This window comes from Tachyglossus aculeatus, chromosome 3, assembly GCF_015852505.1.
Source record: "Tachyglossus aculeatus isolate mTacAcu1 chromosome 3, mTacAcu1.pri, whole genome shotgun sequence".
Lineage (NCBI taxonomy): Eukaryota > Metazoa > Chordata > Mammalia > Monotremata > Tachyglossidae > Tachyglossus > Tachyglossus aculeatus.
The window spans coordinates 7,940,756-7,959,465 of record NC_052068.1 but is presented as its reverse complement, the minus strand read 5'-3'; the positions used below and the strand labels follow the sequence as shown (position 1 = coordinate 7,959,465).

Below are 18,710 nucleotides of genomic sequence, written 5' to 3'. Positions count from 1 at the left end.
CAGCTGACAAGTGGCGGAGCCAGAATTCGAAGCCATGACCATAAAGATTCCAGAGAAAAGCAGTCCCATACCTAGTTTATAAGTGAAGTGTCAACTTATTAAACCATGGAACCTCATCCCCTACTTCAATCATCCCCTCATCCAAGGTCACACAAGAGAAAAATGGCAGAGGTAGGATTAGAACCCAGGTCCTTCTGACTCCCAGGCTTGTGCACTATCTACTAGACTACACTGCTTCTCCACCTGCTTGAGAGGTACACAACTAAGGGGATGACTTAGAGGATGTAGAGGGGGAGGGCGTTTAGCCTGGCTCCACCACAAGACTGCTATGTGGCCTTGAGCAAGTCATTTCACTTTTCTGTGCCTCAATTACCTCATCTGTAAACGGGGATTAAGGCAGTGAGCCCCATGTGGGACAGGGACTGTATCCAACCTATTAACATGTATCTACTTCAGTGCTTAGAACAGTGCCTGGCACATTGTAAGTACTTAACAAGCACCATAATTTTTATGGTGCTTTAAGCTCACCCTCTGCTTCAAGGCTCTCCATCACCTCACCCCCTCCTACCTCACCTCCCTTCTCTCCTTCTCCAGCCCAGTCCACACCCTCTGCTCCTCTGCCGCTAATCTCCTCACTGTGCCTCGTTCTCGCCTGCCTGCCCTGCCGTCGATCCCTGGCCTGCCCTGCCGTCGATCCCTGGCCCACGTCATCCCCCTGGCCTGGGATGCCCTCCCTCCGCACTCATTCATTCATTCAATCATATTATTGAGCGCTTACTGTGTGCAGGGCACTGTACTAAGCACTTGGGAAGTACAAGTTGGCAACATATAGAGACGGTCCCTACCCAATAGTGGGCTCACAGTCTAGAAGGGGGAGACAGAGAACAACACAGAACATATTAACAAAATAAAATAAATAGAATACATCCACCAAGCTAGCTCTCTTCCTCCCTTCAAAGCCCTTCTGAGAGCTCACCTCCTCCAGGAGGCCTTCCCAGACTGAGCCCCCTCCTTCCTCTCCCCCTCCTCCCCATCCCCATCCCCCCAGCCTTACCTCCTTCCCCTCCCCACAGCACCTGTATATATGTATATATGTTTGTGCGTATTTATTACTCTATTTTATTTGTACATATTTATTCTATTTATTTTGTTAATATGTTTTGTTCTCTGTCTCCCCCTTCTAGACTGTGAGCCCACAGTTGGGTAGGGACCGTCTCTATATGTTGCCAACTTGTACTTTCCAAGCGCTTAGTACAGTGCTCTGTACAGAGTAAGCACTCAATAAATACGATTGAATGAATGAACAGGGGAAATACAGGACTTGATCAGAGAGGAAATGTGATTTTAGGAAGGTTTTGAAAGGCCCAAATCCACACCCCAGGTGTTTCCCTATTTCTTAATTATACCTCATCCTTCAGGGCACTTTATTACAAAACTTCAGTTTATCATCAGATACATTAGTAGCACCGAGGACTGCTGCAGTTTTATTTTTTTATTTTTATTTTATTTTTTTACAAAATGCCAGGTCAAATTCAAAATTTCCCTTAGTCTTGGCAAGAGTAAGAGCCCTGCTTAGAGAGTTCCCACTTAAAATTTCTTCCCAAAAAAGAATTTAAAAAGAGAGACGCCACACACAAGAAGTTTCTAGTTTGTGTAAATGGTAAAATCTAATGTACTTTTTCTGTCTGGCTGGTTTTTCTATCACTAGCTTCTACCACGCTGGAGAAGCAGCGTGGCGTAGTGAATTGAGCATGGGCCTGGGAGTAAGAGGTCATGGGTTCTAATTCCAGCTCCACCACATGTCTGCTGTGTGACCTTGGGCAAGTCACTTCACTTCTCTGGCCTCAGTCCCCTCATCTGTAAAATGGGGATGAAGGGTGGGAGCCCCACATGGGACAGGGACTGTGTCCAACCCCATTTGCTTGAATTCACTCCAACACTTAGTACAGTGCCTGGCCCATAGTAAGTGCTTAACAAATGCCATCATTATTATTGTTATTATGGTATTGAACTCTCTAGTTGCTCTGCACATAGGAAACACTCAATCAATACTATTAATCGATTGATCAATTCTTCCATACGTTGATTCTTACATTCTTACATTGATTGATTCAACACTTCCTACATAATTTTGAGACTTTCTTCAATCATCAGGTTTCATGACACCAGTGAAGGACCACACACAAATTCCACAACTCACAAACCACCTTTGGCTCATGTGTCTTTGGCAGGCTCATTCAAGTTATTCATACTCTGCCCGAGACAGTCTAAAAATGATCTGATACTTCTATTACATTGTCCACAAATTCCTCTTCCCTCCCCAATGGATACCAATTCCATACAGAGAGAATATTCCCCCCTCCCACCCCACTAAAAATAACCACATCCTCTACCCCAACCTATAAAAGCAAACCCTGCTTGATCTGAAAGGATGTAAATTTGGGGAAAAGGAAAATGAACCACCCCTCTTACTCCACCACTATTTAGGAATTCCGGTGACAGCAGAAATATGGGATCTTACTGTAGATCTTATTGCAACACATGCAGGAAATTAGGGGCATGAGTTTTGGGGAGGTCACAAAATAATTACAGCATTTGTACATGCCAATCTACAATGGGAAGACCTTTTATTTTTCTGCCAATGGGGAGAATGAAATTTTAATTAAAGTGGGTTTTAGAGGATATCCTATGAAATGAGAAACGGAGGGTTTCAGAACGCAATTCAAATTAAAATATCCCAAAGAATCTAATGTGCAGAAGTTACAGGACATGATCATAATCTTTCTGCTGGAGAGTGGCCCTGGGAAGCAGAAGTCTTGGGTTCAAACCCTGCTCTGCCATTTGTCTGTTGTGTGAACTCAGGAAAATTGCTTAATTTCTCCTTACCTCAGGTTCCTCATCTATAAAATGGGGATTTCATGCCTGTCCTCCTGCTCCTCCCTCCCTTCTGTATCTGATTATGTTAGCGACCCCAGGGTTGTAACACAGAGTTTGGTTCAGAGTGACTGTGGCATTTGTTAAGCACTTACTATACGTCAAGCACTATAAAAAGCACTGGGGTTGATACAAGATGAGGTCAGGCACTGTCCCTGTCCCACATGGAGCTCAGTCTAATTAAACACCTGGATTACATCAAACACCCAAGGAAATTCATTCGATCATATTTATTGAGCACTTACTGTGTGCACAGCACTGTACTAAGCGCTTGGGAGAGTACAATATAACGATACATAGACAAATTCCATGCTCACAATGAGTTAAAATGTCTTGAGGCAGTAGGTGTTCTATGGTGAGGAAGGAGACCCTAATTCAAAACCAGCCTGCTCAGAGGACAACCTGGGTTCTAATCAATCAATCATATTTACTGAGCGCTTACTGTGTGCAGAGCACTGTACTAAGCACTTGGGAAGTACAAGTTGGCAACATATAGAGATGGTCCCTACCCAACAGTGGGCTCACAGTCTAGAAGACTAATCCCAGCACCAATTGCCTGCTGGGTGGCCTTGGGCAAGTCACAACAGCGTGGCTTAGTGGAAAGAGCCCAGGTTTAGGAGTCAGAGGACGTGGGTTCTAATCCCGACTCCGCCACTTGTCAGTTGTGTGACTTTGGGAAAGTCACAATTTCTCCGTACCTCAATTACCTCATCTGTAAAAATGGGGATTAAGACTGTGAGCCCCACATGGCATAACTTGATTACCTTGTATTTACCCCAGTGCTTGGCACATAGTAAGTGCTTAACAAATACCATCATTATTATTCTCTGTGGCTCATTTTCTTTATCTTTTAAATGGAGACTGGATCCCCAGTCTCCCCCTCACCATCTTTCTTTGTCTCACAAGCCCGTAACCTTGGCGCTATCTGTGACTCCTCTCATTCAACCCACATACGGTAGATACAAGGTAATCAGGTTGTCCCACGTGGGGCCCACAGTCCTAATCCCCATTTTACAGATAAAGTAACTGAGGCCCAGGTAAGTTAAGTGACTTGCCCAAGGTCACACAGCAGACAAGTGGCGGAGCCTGGGTTAGAACCCATGTCCTCTGACTCCCAAGCCCATGCCCTTCCCACTAAGTCACGCTGCTTCAGTAAGGAGAGGGGGTAGGGGAATTGAGGGCTTAGTCAGGGAAGGCTTATTGGAGGAGATGTGCTTTTAATAAGGCTTTGAAGGTGGGAAGATTGGTGGTCTGTCAGATATGAAGGGGGAGGGAGTTCCAGGATAGAAGGTGGATAATAATAATAGTAAAAATGATGGCATTTATTAAGTGCTTACTATGTGCAAAGCACTGTTTTAAGCACTGGGGAGGTTACAAGGTGATCAGGTTGTCCCACGGGGAGCTCACAGTCTTAATCCCCATTTTACAGATGAGGTCACTGAGGCACAGAGAAGTGAAGTGACTTGCCCAAAGTCACACAGCTGACAATTGGCAGAGCCGGCATTTGAACCCATGACCTCTGACTCCAAAGCCCATGCTCTTTTCACTGAGCCAAGCTGCTTCTCTATGGGGGCAAGGGGTCCGTGGTGAGATAGATATGGTCAAGGTACAGTGAGTAGATTGGTGTTAGAGGAGGAAAGTGTGTGGGCTGGGCTGCAGATCAGTGAGATAAGGTAGGATGAAGGGGCAAGGCGATTGCGTGCTTTCTTTAAAGCCAGTGGTGAGGAGTTTCTGTTTGATGTAGAGGTGGATGGTTGACTACTCTCCTGGAGTGAGATGTAGACTGAACTTTTTTTTAGAAAAATGGTGGGGCAGCAGATTGAAGTATGGACTGAGGTGGGGAGAGACAGGAGGCCGGGTCTTGACTGGAAAGTCGCCTGGGCAGGGAATGTGTCTACCAGCGTGGCTCAGTGGAAACAGCACGGGCTTTGGAGTCAGAGGTCATGGGTTCAAATCCCAGCTCCACCACTTGTCAGCTGTGTGACTTTGGGCAAGTCACTTAACTTCTCCATGCTTTAGTACCTCATCTGTAAAATGGGGATGAAGACTGTGAGCCCTCTGTGGGACAACCTGATCACCTTGTAACCTCCCCAGTGCTTAGAACAGTGCTTTCCACATAGTTAGCACTTAATAAATGCCATCATTATTATTATTATTATTACCAACTCTGCTGTATTGTACTCTCCAAAGTGCTTAGTACAGTGCTCTACACACAGTAAGCACTCAAAAGTCATTGATTGATTGATGTGGGACAGAGGGAGTATCCGATCTGATGATCGAGTATCTATCCCAGCACTTAGTACAGTGCCTGGCACATAGAAAACATCAAATACCATTAAAAAACAAAAAAAATCAATGGTATTTACTGAGTGCTTACTGTGTGCAGAGCACTGTAGTATGAGCTTGGGAGAGTATAATACAACAGAGTTAGACAAAATCCCTGCCCAAAAAGAACTCTACAACCTAGTGGAGTGGGAGGGTGTAGTACGGAAGAGGGAGGTGACCAAGTGCTAAGTCAGAATTTGTAGTAGTCCAGTGACTCCAAGTGATACAGGGGTCAGTACCCGTGCCTCAGTGAAGCAGTGTGGCCTAGAGGAAAAAGCCCAGGCCTGGGAGTCCTAGGACCTGGGCTCTAATCCCGGCTCTACCACACCCCTGGGTGACCATGGGTAAGTTGCTTCACTTCTCCACACCTCAGTCTCCTCATCTGTAAAATGGGGATTCGAAAGTCAATGGATCAACAGTATTTATCGAGAGTTTACTATGTGCGGAGCACTATACAAAGCGCTTGGGAGAGTACAGTAGAATTAGCAGACATGTTCCCTACCCAAAACGAGGGTATAGTCGGGAGTTCTGCGCGATGTGGAGAGGTGCAGGCTCATTGGAGATTTCTCAGCAGTAGAGGTGCACTCAAAACAATGTTTCAGAAAAGGCATTCGGGCAGCAGAGAGGAGTACGGACTGGAAAGGCTGGAGGCAGGGAGGCTGGCGAGGAGGCTAACACGGTGCTCGAGATGGGATATGACCAGGATTTGGTCCAGCCCGATGACTGGAGGAAGAGGAAGGGGCAGATTCCAGACGTGATGTGACAGACTGACTGTGGCAACTGAAAGACAGGGATGAGTCAAAGATAATATCGAGCTTGTGCGCTTGAGAAACGGGGAGGACACTTGTGCTGTGAACAGTGACGGGAAAGTTAGGCGGAAGTGAGGGTTTGGGACGGAAGGTGAGGAAGCCGGTTTTGGACACACTGAACCTGAAGTGCTGGTGGGACATCGATGTTGTGGAGGCTGGAAGAGATGCAAGATGGCAGAGGAGGAGAGTTGGATTCTTACCAAATCCAATGGCCTCTACTCCATCCTAATCCTCCTCGAACTCTCAGCTACCTTCGACACTGTGGACCATCCCCTTCTCCTGGAAATATTATCCAACCTCAGCTTCACTGATACTGTCCCTCTCCTGGTTCTCCTCCTATTTCTAAGTCTCTTTCGTGGGCTCCTCCTCTGCCTCTCACCCCCTAACTGTGGGGGTCCCACAGTTCAGGTTCAGTTGAGGGTCCCCTTCTATTCTCCATCTACACCCATTCCTTTGGACAACTCATTTGCTTCCATGGCTTCAAATGCCACCTCTATGTGGATGATTCCCAAATCTAGGATTCCAGCCCTGACTTCTCTCCCTCTCTGCAGCCTCTTATTTCCTCTCGTCCAACACATCTCTACTTGGATATCCCGCCACCAGCTCAAACTTAAAATATCCAAAAAGGAACTCCTTATCTTCCCACCCAAAACCTGTCCTTCCCCTGATTTTCCCATCACTGACTTTCCTTTCTAGACTGTGAGCCCATTGTTGGGTAGGGACTGTCTCTAAATGTTGCTAACTTGTACTTCCCAAGCGCTTAGTACAGTGCTCTGCACACAGTAAGTGCTCAATAAACATGATTGACTGAATGAATTTAGACAGCACCACCTTCCTTCCTGCCTCACAAGCCTAGGCATTATTCTCAACTCATCTCTCCCATTCAACCCACATATTCAATCTGTGATCAAATCCTGTCAGATCAAACTTCACAACATTGCTAAAATTTGCCCTTCCCTCTCCATCCAAACTGCTTCCACATTAATACAAGGACTTAACCTATCCCACCTTGATTACTGTATCAGCCTCCTCGCTGACCTCCCTGCCTCCTGTCTCTCCCCACTCCAGTCCACACTTCACTCTGCTGCCCAGACCATTTTTCTACAAAAATGTTCAGGAAACATTTCATCAATCCTCAAGAACTTCCAGTGGTTGCCCATCCACCTCTGCATCAAACAGAAACTACTTACCATTGGCTTTAAAGCAGTCCATCACCTTGCCCCCTCCTACTTCACCTCGCTACTCTCCTACTCTAATCCAGCCCGCACACTCTGTTCCTCTAATGCCAACCTTCTTGCTGTGCCTCCATCTCATCTATCTCACCACTGGCCTCTTGCCCGCATTCTGCTTTTGGCCTGTAACGCTCTCCCTCTTCATAACCGACAGACAACTACTCTCTCCCCCTCAAGGCTTTATTGAAGCACCTCTCCTCTAAGAGGCCTTCCTTGACTAAGCCCTCCTTTCCTCTTCTCCCACTCTCTTCTGCATCGCCCTGACTGGCTCCCTTCAATCATCTCCCCTCCCAGCTTCACAGCCCTTATGACCAAATCAGTCATTTACTCATTTCCATTAATGTCCGTCTCCCCCTCTAGACTGTCAGCTCATTGTGGGCAGGGAATGTATCCGTTTGTTGTTATACTGTACTCCCTCAACAGTTTAGTACGGTGCTCTACATACAGTCAATGCTCAATGAATCCGATCGACTGGCTGATTTCCTTGACTGGCAACCCCGTTGGTAAGATCCTGGTAATGTAATCTGCCGGAGGTACAGGGCTAACAGAGCCAAAACCCACGATGTTCCAACAGGCCTCTCACCGCTAGCCAGGGACAGAAGAAGCAGGAGGTTCTGTTCGCGCCAGTCAATCCATCCGTCCATCTGGCCCAAACGGCTTTAACTCTATGTTCCCCTCTCCTTGTCCACCATCCTTTTTGCCTCAGGGCCTCTGGGGCCAGCATGTGGAAGGGGAAGCAAAGGGTTGTGAATAACTGGAGGACCCCTGTATCTGCAAGGGAGGAAAGCAACTTGGCTTAGTGGAAAGAGCCCAGGCTGGGGAGTTGGAGCATGTGGGTTCTAACCCCAGCTCCGCCACTTGTCTGCTGCGTGACTTTGGTCAAGCTGCTTAACTTCTCTGTGCCTCAGTTACCTCATCTGTAAAATGGGGATGAAGACTGTGAGCCCCACGTGGGACAACCTGATTACTTTATATCTACCGCAACACTAAAAACAGTGCTTGGCTCATAGTAAGTGCTTAACAAATAGCATTATTATTATTATTGTTATTATTAACAACTCAAGACTTTCAACCACTGGCCTTTTTCTACAGAACCACCATTTGGCATGAACCTCCTGCCTCAACCGTTGTCCCCTCCCCCTGCACACAAACCCACTACCAAAACCCAGTGCTCAACGTGCAGGACTAGGCCTCCCCTGGCCAACACACACACACAGTCGCCCACACAAACCCACCTCTTACCAAATGTAGGCTTAGACATATCCTCTTCCCCATTCAGAGAAAGGATGAGGGTCCCCAGATTACATTACCGACGAGGTATCACGGACCCACGGGCTCGAGAGGAGGATGGTGGGGGAAGTCCCATTTCACCCCCAAAACCCCGTTGTGCGGCCAAAGCCGCAACGGAAGCCGTCGGTTCCCAGGGCACTCACCTGGCCCCCGGATCTCAGGCTACGTCTCAAATTGCGTCAGGAGGTCTCGGATCTCCGGGCTGAGGTGGTCCGCTGCCTTGGCGGCCTCGGCGATGGCCTTCCGGTAGAGCCCCTTCTTCTTCCGGTTGAACCGCAGTTTGAAAAACTCCGAGAAGGGGGACAGTTTTGAGACCGAGAGGAAGGACGTGGTTGGTGAGCCGAACCACGAGACTTTGGCTTCTTGCCACGAGGGATCCCCGTCCGCCTTCTGGCCGAGGTTGATGTCAAGAATCCGGGCGGGCCACCACGGGAAGCCGTGGATCTTCCCCCACACGACGTCCCCGACCGAGACGGTCCTCCCGTCCTCTGTCACGCAGCGGGGGACGCTCTGCGTGTGCAGCCGGACTGTCAGCGGGGGCACCGTCTTGCGCTCGTCCCGGGAGGACGACGACGACGACACCGAGAGGTCGTCACCCGGCAGGAAGTCACAAGGGGCGGGCGATGCCGCCTCCGAGCTGGACGACTTGGACTCATCCAGGCTGTCATTGCTACACACTGACAGGCTGGAGGAATCGGCCCTCCTCTTGTGGTAATTGACCAGGAAGGCGAGGTCGTCCCGGCCGGCCTGCCCTCGGCCGAAGCCCCGGAAGCGGCGGGCGGCGTGGGTGTCACCCCTGTCCTCCTCCTCCTCTTCCTCCTCGACTGCATCCTCCTCGCTTCCCGAGGACACCCGGGCCGAGCCCGGCCCTGAGGCCCGGCCGGGGAAGAAGGCCGGCGGGGACGGGGGACCGAGGAGGGGCTCTCCAGTTGGGAGGCCGGGCTCCCCGACTAGCTCCGCCTTGTAGACGGACACGGCATTGTCCCCGCCACCCGGCCGCTGCGGCTTCAGGCGGATCTTGGGTGGAGGAGGGACGGCGGGCGGGAGCCCGGGCCGCGTCAGCTTCAGCTTGGGGATGGAGGTTGGTGGGGCGGCAGGCTCCAGGGGGCCCCGTGGCGGGCAGAAGGGCTGGAGCGACCCGTGGATGCGGGAGGGGATCTCCACCACCTCCCCCGTGCCCTGCGGGGTGCTGTAGGAGATCTTGATGACAGGGCTGCGGGGCACCGCCTCGCCGCGCCCGCCCCGGCCGGCCCTGCCCCTCGCCGCCCCCCGCTCCGGCCGCCCCCGGCCGGCCCCGCCACCCAGCTCAGCTGTCCCTTCGCGGTGGCCATGGCGGCGGGCCGGAGGCGAGGGCGAGGCGGCGGTGGGCCCGGGGCGGCGGCGGGGGGCGTGGGCAGGCTGGTCAGGGCCCAGGGTGGTCTGGCAGTTCTGGCAGAGGACACGTCGAGGGCGCAGGCGGATGGTGCTGGGGGTCAGGCGGCCTGGCGGGCGCGGCCGTGTGGATGGACGGCGGCGACGGCGGCTCCGCTTCAGCCCCCGCGGGGGTGGCTGGGGCACCCACTGCCTGTACGTGTGGCGCAGCCAGAGGGGCGGCGGGTACGGGGCGCCCTCGAAGTACGGCGGGTAGGGGGGCGCCTGGCCCGCAGGCAGTGGGTCCCCCTCCGGGGCTACAGGCCCGAGGGGCAGCATGGGGGCGGTGGCGGCAGCTGGGGGCGGGGGGTCCCAGGGCGGACCAGGTGTCGGCGGGGGGTCCCAGGGCGGGCCAGACGGCGGCGGCGGCGGGTCCTCTTGGGTGGGCGGAGACAGTGGAGGGAGGCAGAACAGGCCGGACCTGGGTCGAGCATTGACACAAAATCAAAACAGAAATGGCACACCATTACAACCAGGTTACGCCCCAGGGATCGCCCCGACGACTCACCTGCCCACCAATCCGTCGAGCCAGTACAATATTAATAACGATAATAATAATGATGATGGGACTTGTTAAGCGCTTACTAAGTGCCGAGCACTGTTCTAAGTGCTGGGATAGATACAAGGTTATCAGGTTGTCCCACGCAGGGCTCACATTCTTAAACCCCATTTTACAGATGAGGCAACTGAGGCACAGAGGAGTTAAAGGACTTGCCCAAAGTCACACAGCTGACAAGTGGCAGAGCTGGGATCATCATCATCATCAATCATCAATCGTATTTATTGAGCGCTTACTATGTGCAGAGCACTGTACTAAGCGCTTGGGAAGTACAAATTGGCAACATATAGAGACAGTCCCTACCCAACAGTGGGCTCACGGTCTAAAAGGGGGAGACAGAGAACAAAACCAAACATACTAACAAAATAAAATAAATAGGATAGATATGTACAAGTAAAATAAATAAATAAATAAATAGAGTAATAAATATGTACAAACATATATACATATATACAGGTGCTGTGGGGAAGGGAAGGAGGTAAGATGGGGGGATGGAGAGGGGGACGAGGGGGAAAGGAAGGAAGGGGCTCAGTCTGGGAAGGCCTCCTGGAGGAGGTGAGCTCTCAGTAGGGCCTTGAAGGGAGGAAGAGAGCTAGCTTGGCGGAGGGGCAGAGGGAGGGCATTCCAGGCCCGGGGGATGACGTGGGCCGGGGGTCGATAGCGGGACAGGCGAGAACGAGGTACGGTGAGGAGATTAGCGGCAGAGGAGCGGAGGGTGCGGGCTGGGCTGTAGAAGGAGAGAAGGGAGGTGAGGTAGGAGGGGGCGAGGTGATGGAGAGCCTTGAAGCCCAGGGTGAGGAGTTTCTGCCTGATGCGCAGATTGATTGGTAGCCACTGGAGATAAAATAGAGTAATAAATAGGTACAAACATATATACATATATACATATATATATATATACATAAATATCTTGTACATATCTATTCTATTTATTTTATTTTGTTAGTATGTTTGGTTTTGTTCTCTGTCTCCCCCTTTAAGACTGTGAGCCCACTGTTGGGTAGGGACTGTCTCTATATGTTGCCAATTTGTACTTCCCAAGCGCTTAGTACAGTGTTCTGCACATAGTAAGCGCTCAATAAATACGATTGATGATGATGATAAATACATATTATATTAATAATGATGGTACTTGTTAAGCACTTATTATGTGCCAGGCACTGTACTAAGCACTGAGGTGGATATAAGCATATCAGGTTGGACACAGTCCCTGTCCCATGTGGGGCTGAGCCCCCTTTTTCCTCTCCTCCTCCCCATCCCCCTCAACCTACCTCCTTCCCCTCCCCACAGCACCTGTATATATATATATGTTTGTACAGATTTATTACTGCATTTATTTTACTTGTACATATTTACTATTTTATTTATTTTGTTAATGATGCACATTTAGCTTTAATTCTATTTGTTCTGACGACTTGACACCTGTCCACATGTTTTGTTTTGTTGTCTGTCTCCCTCTTCTAGACTGTGAGTCCGTTGTTGGGTAGGGACCATCTCTATATGTTGCCAACTTGTACTTCCCAAGCACTTAGTACAGTGTTCTGCACACAGTAAGCGCTCAATAAATATGATTGAATGAATGAATGAATGAGGACCTTCTCCTCCCCAGCCCCCCGGCTGCCCGGTCGCCCCCACCAGACAAACCCGCTTTCTAGAAATCATCTCCCGTGCCCTGATCTGTCCCTTCCTGGTGCCTCCGCGGAAGCCCAGAACAAGTGGCACAACTGCGGACTTTCGGGGCCCGGCCCAACCGCTCCACGGGCCCTAGGGACGTCTACCTGAGGACCATCGGGGTTTAATAATAATAATAATGATGGCATTTGTTAAGCGCTTACTATGTACAAAACACTGTTCTAAGCGCTGGGGGGGATACAAGGCCATCAGGTTGTCCCACGTGGGGCTCACAATCTTAATCCACATTTTACAGATGAGGTAACTGAGGCACAGAGAAGTTAAGTGACTTGCCCAAAGTCACACAGCTGACAAGTGGTGGAGCCAGGATTTGAACCCATGATCTCTGACTCCAAAGCCGGGGCTCTTTCCACTGAGCCATGCTGCTTCAGTTTAATTCATTATGGTATTTTTTAAGCCCTTACTATGTGCAAGGTGCTGAACTGAGCGCTGGGGTGAATATGAGGAAATCGTGTTGGACACAGACCCCATCCAGCATGGGGCTCATGGTCTTCATCCCCGTTTTACAGATGAGGTCACTGAGGCCCAGAGAAGTGAAGTGACTTGCCCAAGGTCACACAACAGACAAGTGGCAGAGCCAGGATTAGAACAGAGGACCTTCTGACTCAAAGGCCCGTGCTCTATCCACTAATAATGATGGTATTTGTTAAGTGCTTACTATGTGCAAAGCACTTTTCTAAGTGCTGGACCATGCTACTTCTCGGGTGGGAAGAGCCTGGGGGTCAGAGGACCTGGCTTCATTCATTCATTCAATCGTATTTATTGAGCATTTACTGTGTACAGAGCACTGTGCTGAGCGCTTGGGAAGTACAAGTCGGCAACATATAGAGATGGTCCCTATCCAACAATGGGCTCACAGTCTAGAAGGGGGAGACAGACAACAAAACAAAACATGTAGACAAGTGTCAAAATCGTCAGAACAAACAGAATTAAAGCTATATTCACATCACTAACAAAATAAATAGAATAGTAAATATGTACAAGTAAAATAGAGTAATAAATCTGGACAAATATGTATATTGTATATATATATTTATAATATTGTCTATACTTGTCATAAACACATACATAAACATGTTGTCATAGTATTGTGCTTTCCCAAGTGCTCTGTAAAGTGCTCTGCACACAGTAAATGCTTCGAATCCAGACTCTGTTACTTGTGTGCAATATCCTATGCACCTAGCAGTAGCGTGGCCTGGTGGGAAGACCCCAAGCCTGGGAGTTAGAGGACTTGAGTTTGAATCCTGGCTCTCCCACTTGAGCTCAATATCTAGACTGTAAGCTCACTGTGGGCAGGGAATGTGTCTGTTACATTGCTCTATTGGACTCTCCCAAGTGCTTAGTACAGTGCTCTGCACACAGTAAGTGCTCAACAAATACAATTGAATGAATGAATATGCTCTGCACATAGTAGCCCTGTGGCCTGGTGGCAACACCCTGGGCCTGGGAGTCAGTGGACCTGGGTTCAAATCCCTGGCTCTGCCACTTGTGTACAATAGCCTCTGCAAATAGTAGCAGTGTGGCCTAGTGGAAAGAGCCCAGGCCTGGTAGTCAGAGGAGCTGGGTTCTAATCCCATCTCTGCCTCTTGTGCACAATATCTTCTGTACATAGGAGTAAATAAAAAATGATGGCATTTTGTTAAGCGCTTACTATGTGCAAAGCACTGTTCTAAGCGCTGGCGGGGACACAAGGTGATCAGGTTGTCCCACGTGGGGCTCACAATCTTACTCCCCATTTTACAGATGAGGTATCTGAGACTCAGAGAAGTGAAGTGACTTGTCCAAGGTCACACAGCAGACAAGTGGCAGAGCCGGGATTCGAACCCTTGACCTCTGACTCCCAAGCCCAGGCTCTTTCCACTGACCCACGCTGCTTCTCTAGTAGTGTTGCCTAATGGAAAGAGCCCCGGCCTGGGAGTCAGAGGAGCTGGGCCGAAATCCCAGCTCTACCACCCTCCTGTTGTGTGACCATGGGCAAGATGCTTCCTGTCTCTAGGCCTCAGTTTCCTCATCTGTAAAATGGGGAGTACCTGTTCTCCCTTCTACTTGGGGCTCCAAGATTGTGAGCCCTAAGGTGGGACAGGGATTGGGTCCGACCTGATTAGCTTGTATCTACCCAGCACTTAGTACAGGGCCTGGTGCGTAGTAAGAGAAGCAGCGTGGCTTAGTGGAAAGAACACAGGCTTGGGAGTCAGAGGTCATGGGTTCTAATCCCGGCTCTACCATTTGTCAGCTGTGTGACTTTGGGCAAGTCACTTCACTTCTCTCTGCCTCAGTTACCTCATCTGTAAAATGGAGATTAAGACTGTGAGCCCCACATGGGACAACCTGACTACCCTGTATCTATCCCAGCACTTAGAACAATGCCTGGCACATAGTAAATGCTTAACAAATACCACTATTATTGAAGCAGCATGGCTTAGTGGAAGGAGCATGGGCTTATGAGTCAGAGGTCAGGGGTTCTAATCCCACCTCTGCCACTTGTCAGCTGTGTGACTTTGGGCAAGCCACTTAACTTCTCTGTGCCTCAGTTACCTCATCTGTAAAATGGGGACTGGGACTGTGAGCCCCACGTGGGACAATTTGATCACCTTGTACCTACCCCAGTGCTTAGAACAGTCCTTGGCACATAGTAAGCGCTTAACAAAAACCATTATTATAAGTACATAACAAATACCATAAACAATAAAACACAATATTGTGTTCATTCCCCAAACAACTTTGCACTTTCTACATTTCCATAAGAAAACCTGTGCACAAACACCAGGGTCAGAACAGATCCACCTAACACCAACCTTCTCACCATCCCTCCATCTCATCTATCTCATCGCTGACCTCTCGCCCACATCCTACCTCTGGCCTGGAACGTCCTCCCTCCTCATAGCAGACAGATAATTGCTCTCCCCCACTTAAAAGCCTTATTGAAAGCCCATCTCCTCCAAGAAGCCTTACCTAAGTCCTCCTCTCCTCCTCTCCCACTCCCTTCTGCGTCACTGACTTGTTCCCTTCATTCATCCTCCACTCCCCACGACACATAACCTGTAATTAACCTGTATCCCCACGACCTGTAATTTATTTATTTATATATAGTGCCATCTGTCTCCTCCTCTAGACTGTGAGCTCACTGTGGGCAGGAATGTGTCTGTTGCTGTACTGTACTTTCCCAAGAGCTTAGTACGGTGCTTTGCACACAGTAAGCGCACAATAAATACAACTGAATGAATGAATCAGACATCTGAGTTCCCATCTCACGATGAGTGTCAGGGTCAATCCGATTAATCTGAGCTCCCCGCCCCCCACCACCCTCCGGCGAATATCCACCAGTCCAGATGGTCTTAATTGACTCCAGCGGGTGAGGGAAATAAATAGCGGGGATAAGCTAGCCAGGACTGCGGTCTCCCTCGGGGTCAGCTCCTCCAAGTCAGCTCCTCAGTAAGCTCGCCATTCCTGTCGTACTATCCTAGAGCTCAGTACATCATCATCATCATCAATCGTATTTTTTGAGCGCTTACTGTGTGCAGAGCACTGTACTAAGCGCTTGGGAAGTACAAATTGGCAACATATAGAGACAGTCCCTACCCAACAGTGGGCTCACAGTCTAAAAGGGGGAGACAGAGAACAAAACCAAACATACTAACAAAATAAAATAAATAGAATAGATATGTACAAGTAAAATAAATAAATAAATAAAGAGTAATAAATATGTACAAACATATATACATATATACAGGTGCTGTGGGGAAGGGAAGGAGGTAAGATGGGGGGATGGAGAGGGGGACGAGGGGGAGAGGAAGGAAGGGGCTCAGTCTGGGAAGGCCTCCTGGAGGAGGTGAGCTCTCAGTAGGGCCTTGAAAGGAGGAAGAGAGCTAGCTTGGCGGATGGGCAGAGGGAGAGCATTCCAGGCCCGGGGGATGACGTGGGCCGGGGGTCGATGGTGGGACAGGCGAGAACGAGCTCGGGGGGTCGTGTAATGCCCTGCACTCTTCAGTCCATACTTCACTCCGCTGCCCAGATCACTTTTCTACAAAAGTGTTTAGGACATGTCACCCCCTCCTTCTCAAAAAATTCCAGTGGTTGCCCATCCACCGCTGCATCAAATAAAAACTCCTCACCATTGGCAGTCCATCACTTTGCCCCCGCCTACCTCCCGTCGCTACTCTCCTACTCCAACCCAGCCCGTACACTTCACTCCTCTAACGCCAACCTTCTCACTAGGCCTCTACCTCCCCTGGATCTCCGCTGACCCCTAAGTCCATGTCCTACCTCTGGCCTGGAACGCCCTCCCTCCTTAAATCCACCACACAATGACTCTCTGCCTCTTCAAAGCCCTAAGGAAGGCCCATCTCCTCCAAGAGACCTTCCCTGACTAAGCCCCACTTTTCTTCATCTCCTACTCCCTTCTGTATCACCCTGACTTGCTCCCTTTGCTCTTCCCCCCGACCCCAGTCCCAGACCCAAAGCACTTGTGTGAATATCTCTAATTTATTTCTATTAATGTCTGTCTCCCCCTCTAGACTGTAAGCTCACTGTGGGCAGGGAATGAGTCTTATTTATTGTTGTATTGTACTCTCCCATGCACTTAGTTCAGTGCCCTGCACATAGCAAGTGCTCAATGAATACGATTGAATGATTAAATGAACAATAAGAGAAGGAGTGCTGCCTAGTGAAAAGACCATAGGACTGGGAGTTAGAGGACCTGGGTTCTAATCCCGCTCCCCCATATACCTGTTTTGTCATCTGATCTTGGGCAAGTCACTTTAAGTCTCTGTGCCTCAGTTCCCCCAGATGCAAAATGGGGATTCAAAACCCACTCTCCCTCCTACTTGGACTGCGAGCCCTATGTGGGTCAGGGGCTTATTTAATAGTAACAATAATTATAATAGTAATAATAATGGTATTTGTTAAGTGTTTACAATGTGCCAAGCACTGTTCTAAGCACTGGGGTAGATACAAGATCATCAGTTTGTCCCACATGGGGCTCACAGTCTTCATTTCCATTTTACAAATGAGGTCACTGAGGCACAGAGAAGTTAAGTGACTTGCCCAAAGTCACACAGCTGACAAGTGGCAGAGCCAGGATAAGAACCATGACTCCCAAGTTTGTGTTCTTTCCACTAAACCATGTTTATTTGGTCTGATTAATCTGTACCCACCCCAGCACTTATAAGCAGTGTAGACTAGTGGATAGAGCACAAGTCTAGGAGTCAGAAGGACCTGTGTTCTAATCCTGCCTCTGCCACTTGTCTGCTGTGTGACCTTGGGCAAGTCATTTCCCTGACTCTGTGCTTCAGTTAAAGCATCTGTAAAATGGGGATTAAGATTGGGAGTCCCATGTGGGACAGGCAATGCGTCCAACCTGATTACCTTGTATCTACTCCAGCGCTTAGAAAAGTGCCTGGCATATAGTAAGTGCTTAACAAATACCATAAAAAGAAAAAAAAAAACTTGTATCTACCCCAGTTTAGAACAATGCCTGGCATGTAGTAAGCAGTTAACAAATACCATAAAAAAATGAACATACAGAAAGCACTTACATATATGTAACTTTATTTCTATTAATGTCTGTCTCGTCACTTAGACTGTAAGCTTGTTGTGGGCAGGGAATGTGTCAGTTATACTGTTATATTGTACTCTTACAGTGCTCTGCACACAGTAAGCTCTCAGCGTGACCTAGTGGCAAGAGTCCAAGCTTGGGAGTCGGAGGTCGTGGGTTCTAATCCCAGCTCTGCCACTTACCAGTTATGTGACTTCAGGCAAGTCACTTCATTTCTCTGGGTCTCAGTTCCCTCATCTGTAAAATGGGGATTAAGATTGTGTGCCCCACGTGGGATGACCTGATTACCTTGTATCAACCACAGTGCTTAGAACAGTGCTTGACACATAGGAAGCGCTTAATACCATTATTATTATTATTAGTAGTAATAATAATAAATATGATTGACTGACACATTCCATTAAAAAAACAAAAAAAAAAACTAGGGACCAGAGGAAGAGATAAAGGGCAGGCTTGATCTGGAGGTGAAGGGAGAAAGAGAGGAGAGGAGAGAGGAGAGAGAGAGGAGGAGAGGGAGAGGGAGAGACTGGAATATAGGAAGCCTGGACATGAAGTCCACGGCCAGACAGAGAAGGGGTCAGAGGGTATTGTCCTGCCTCACTGGCTGGGGGAGCAGCTGATCCCCTCCAGATCGGACCAGGTTGGGTTAGTTAGCGGAGAAGCAGCGTGGCTTAGTGACAAGAGCCTGGGCTTGGGAGTCAGAGGTCGTGGATTCTAATACTGGCTTCGCCACTAGTCAGCCATGTGACTTTGGGCAAGTCACTTAACTTCTCTGGGCCTCAGTCACCTCATTTGTAAAATGGGGATGAAGACTGTGAGCCCCACGTGGGACAACCTGATTACCTTGTCTCTACCCCAGTGCTTAGAACAGTGCTGGGCACATCGTAAGTGCTTAGCAAATACCA

The 18,710-nt window shown here is 49.2% G+C and overlaps 1 protein-coding gene across 1 annotated transcript in view; it reads right to left on the bottom strand.

The window, feature by feature from the left end:
* PWWP2B (PWWP domain containing 2B) overlaps positions 1-18,710 on the bottom strand; it is a 76,434-nt gene that overhangs the window by 42,519 nt on the left and 15,205 nt on the right. Inside the window, exon 2 of the mRNA XM_038743908.1 lies at positions 8,734-10,421. Coding sequence (XP_038599836.1) covers positions 8,753-10,421 — 1,669 coding nt within the window. The 3' untranslated portion in view covers positions 8,734-8,752. The remainder of the gene's footprint in view (positions 1-8,733; positions 10,422-18,710) is intronic.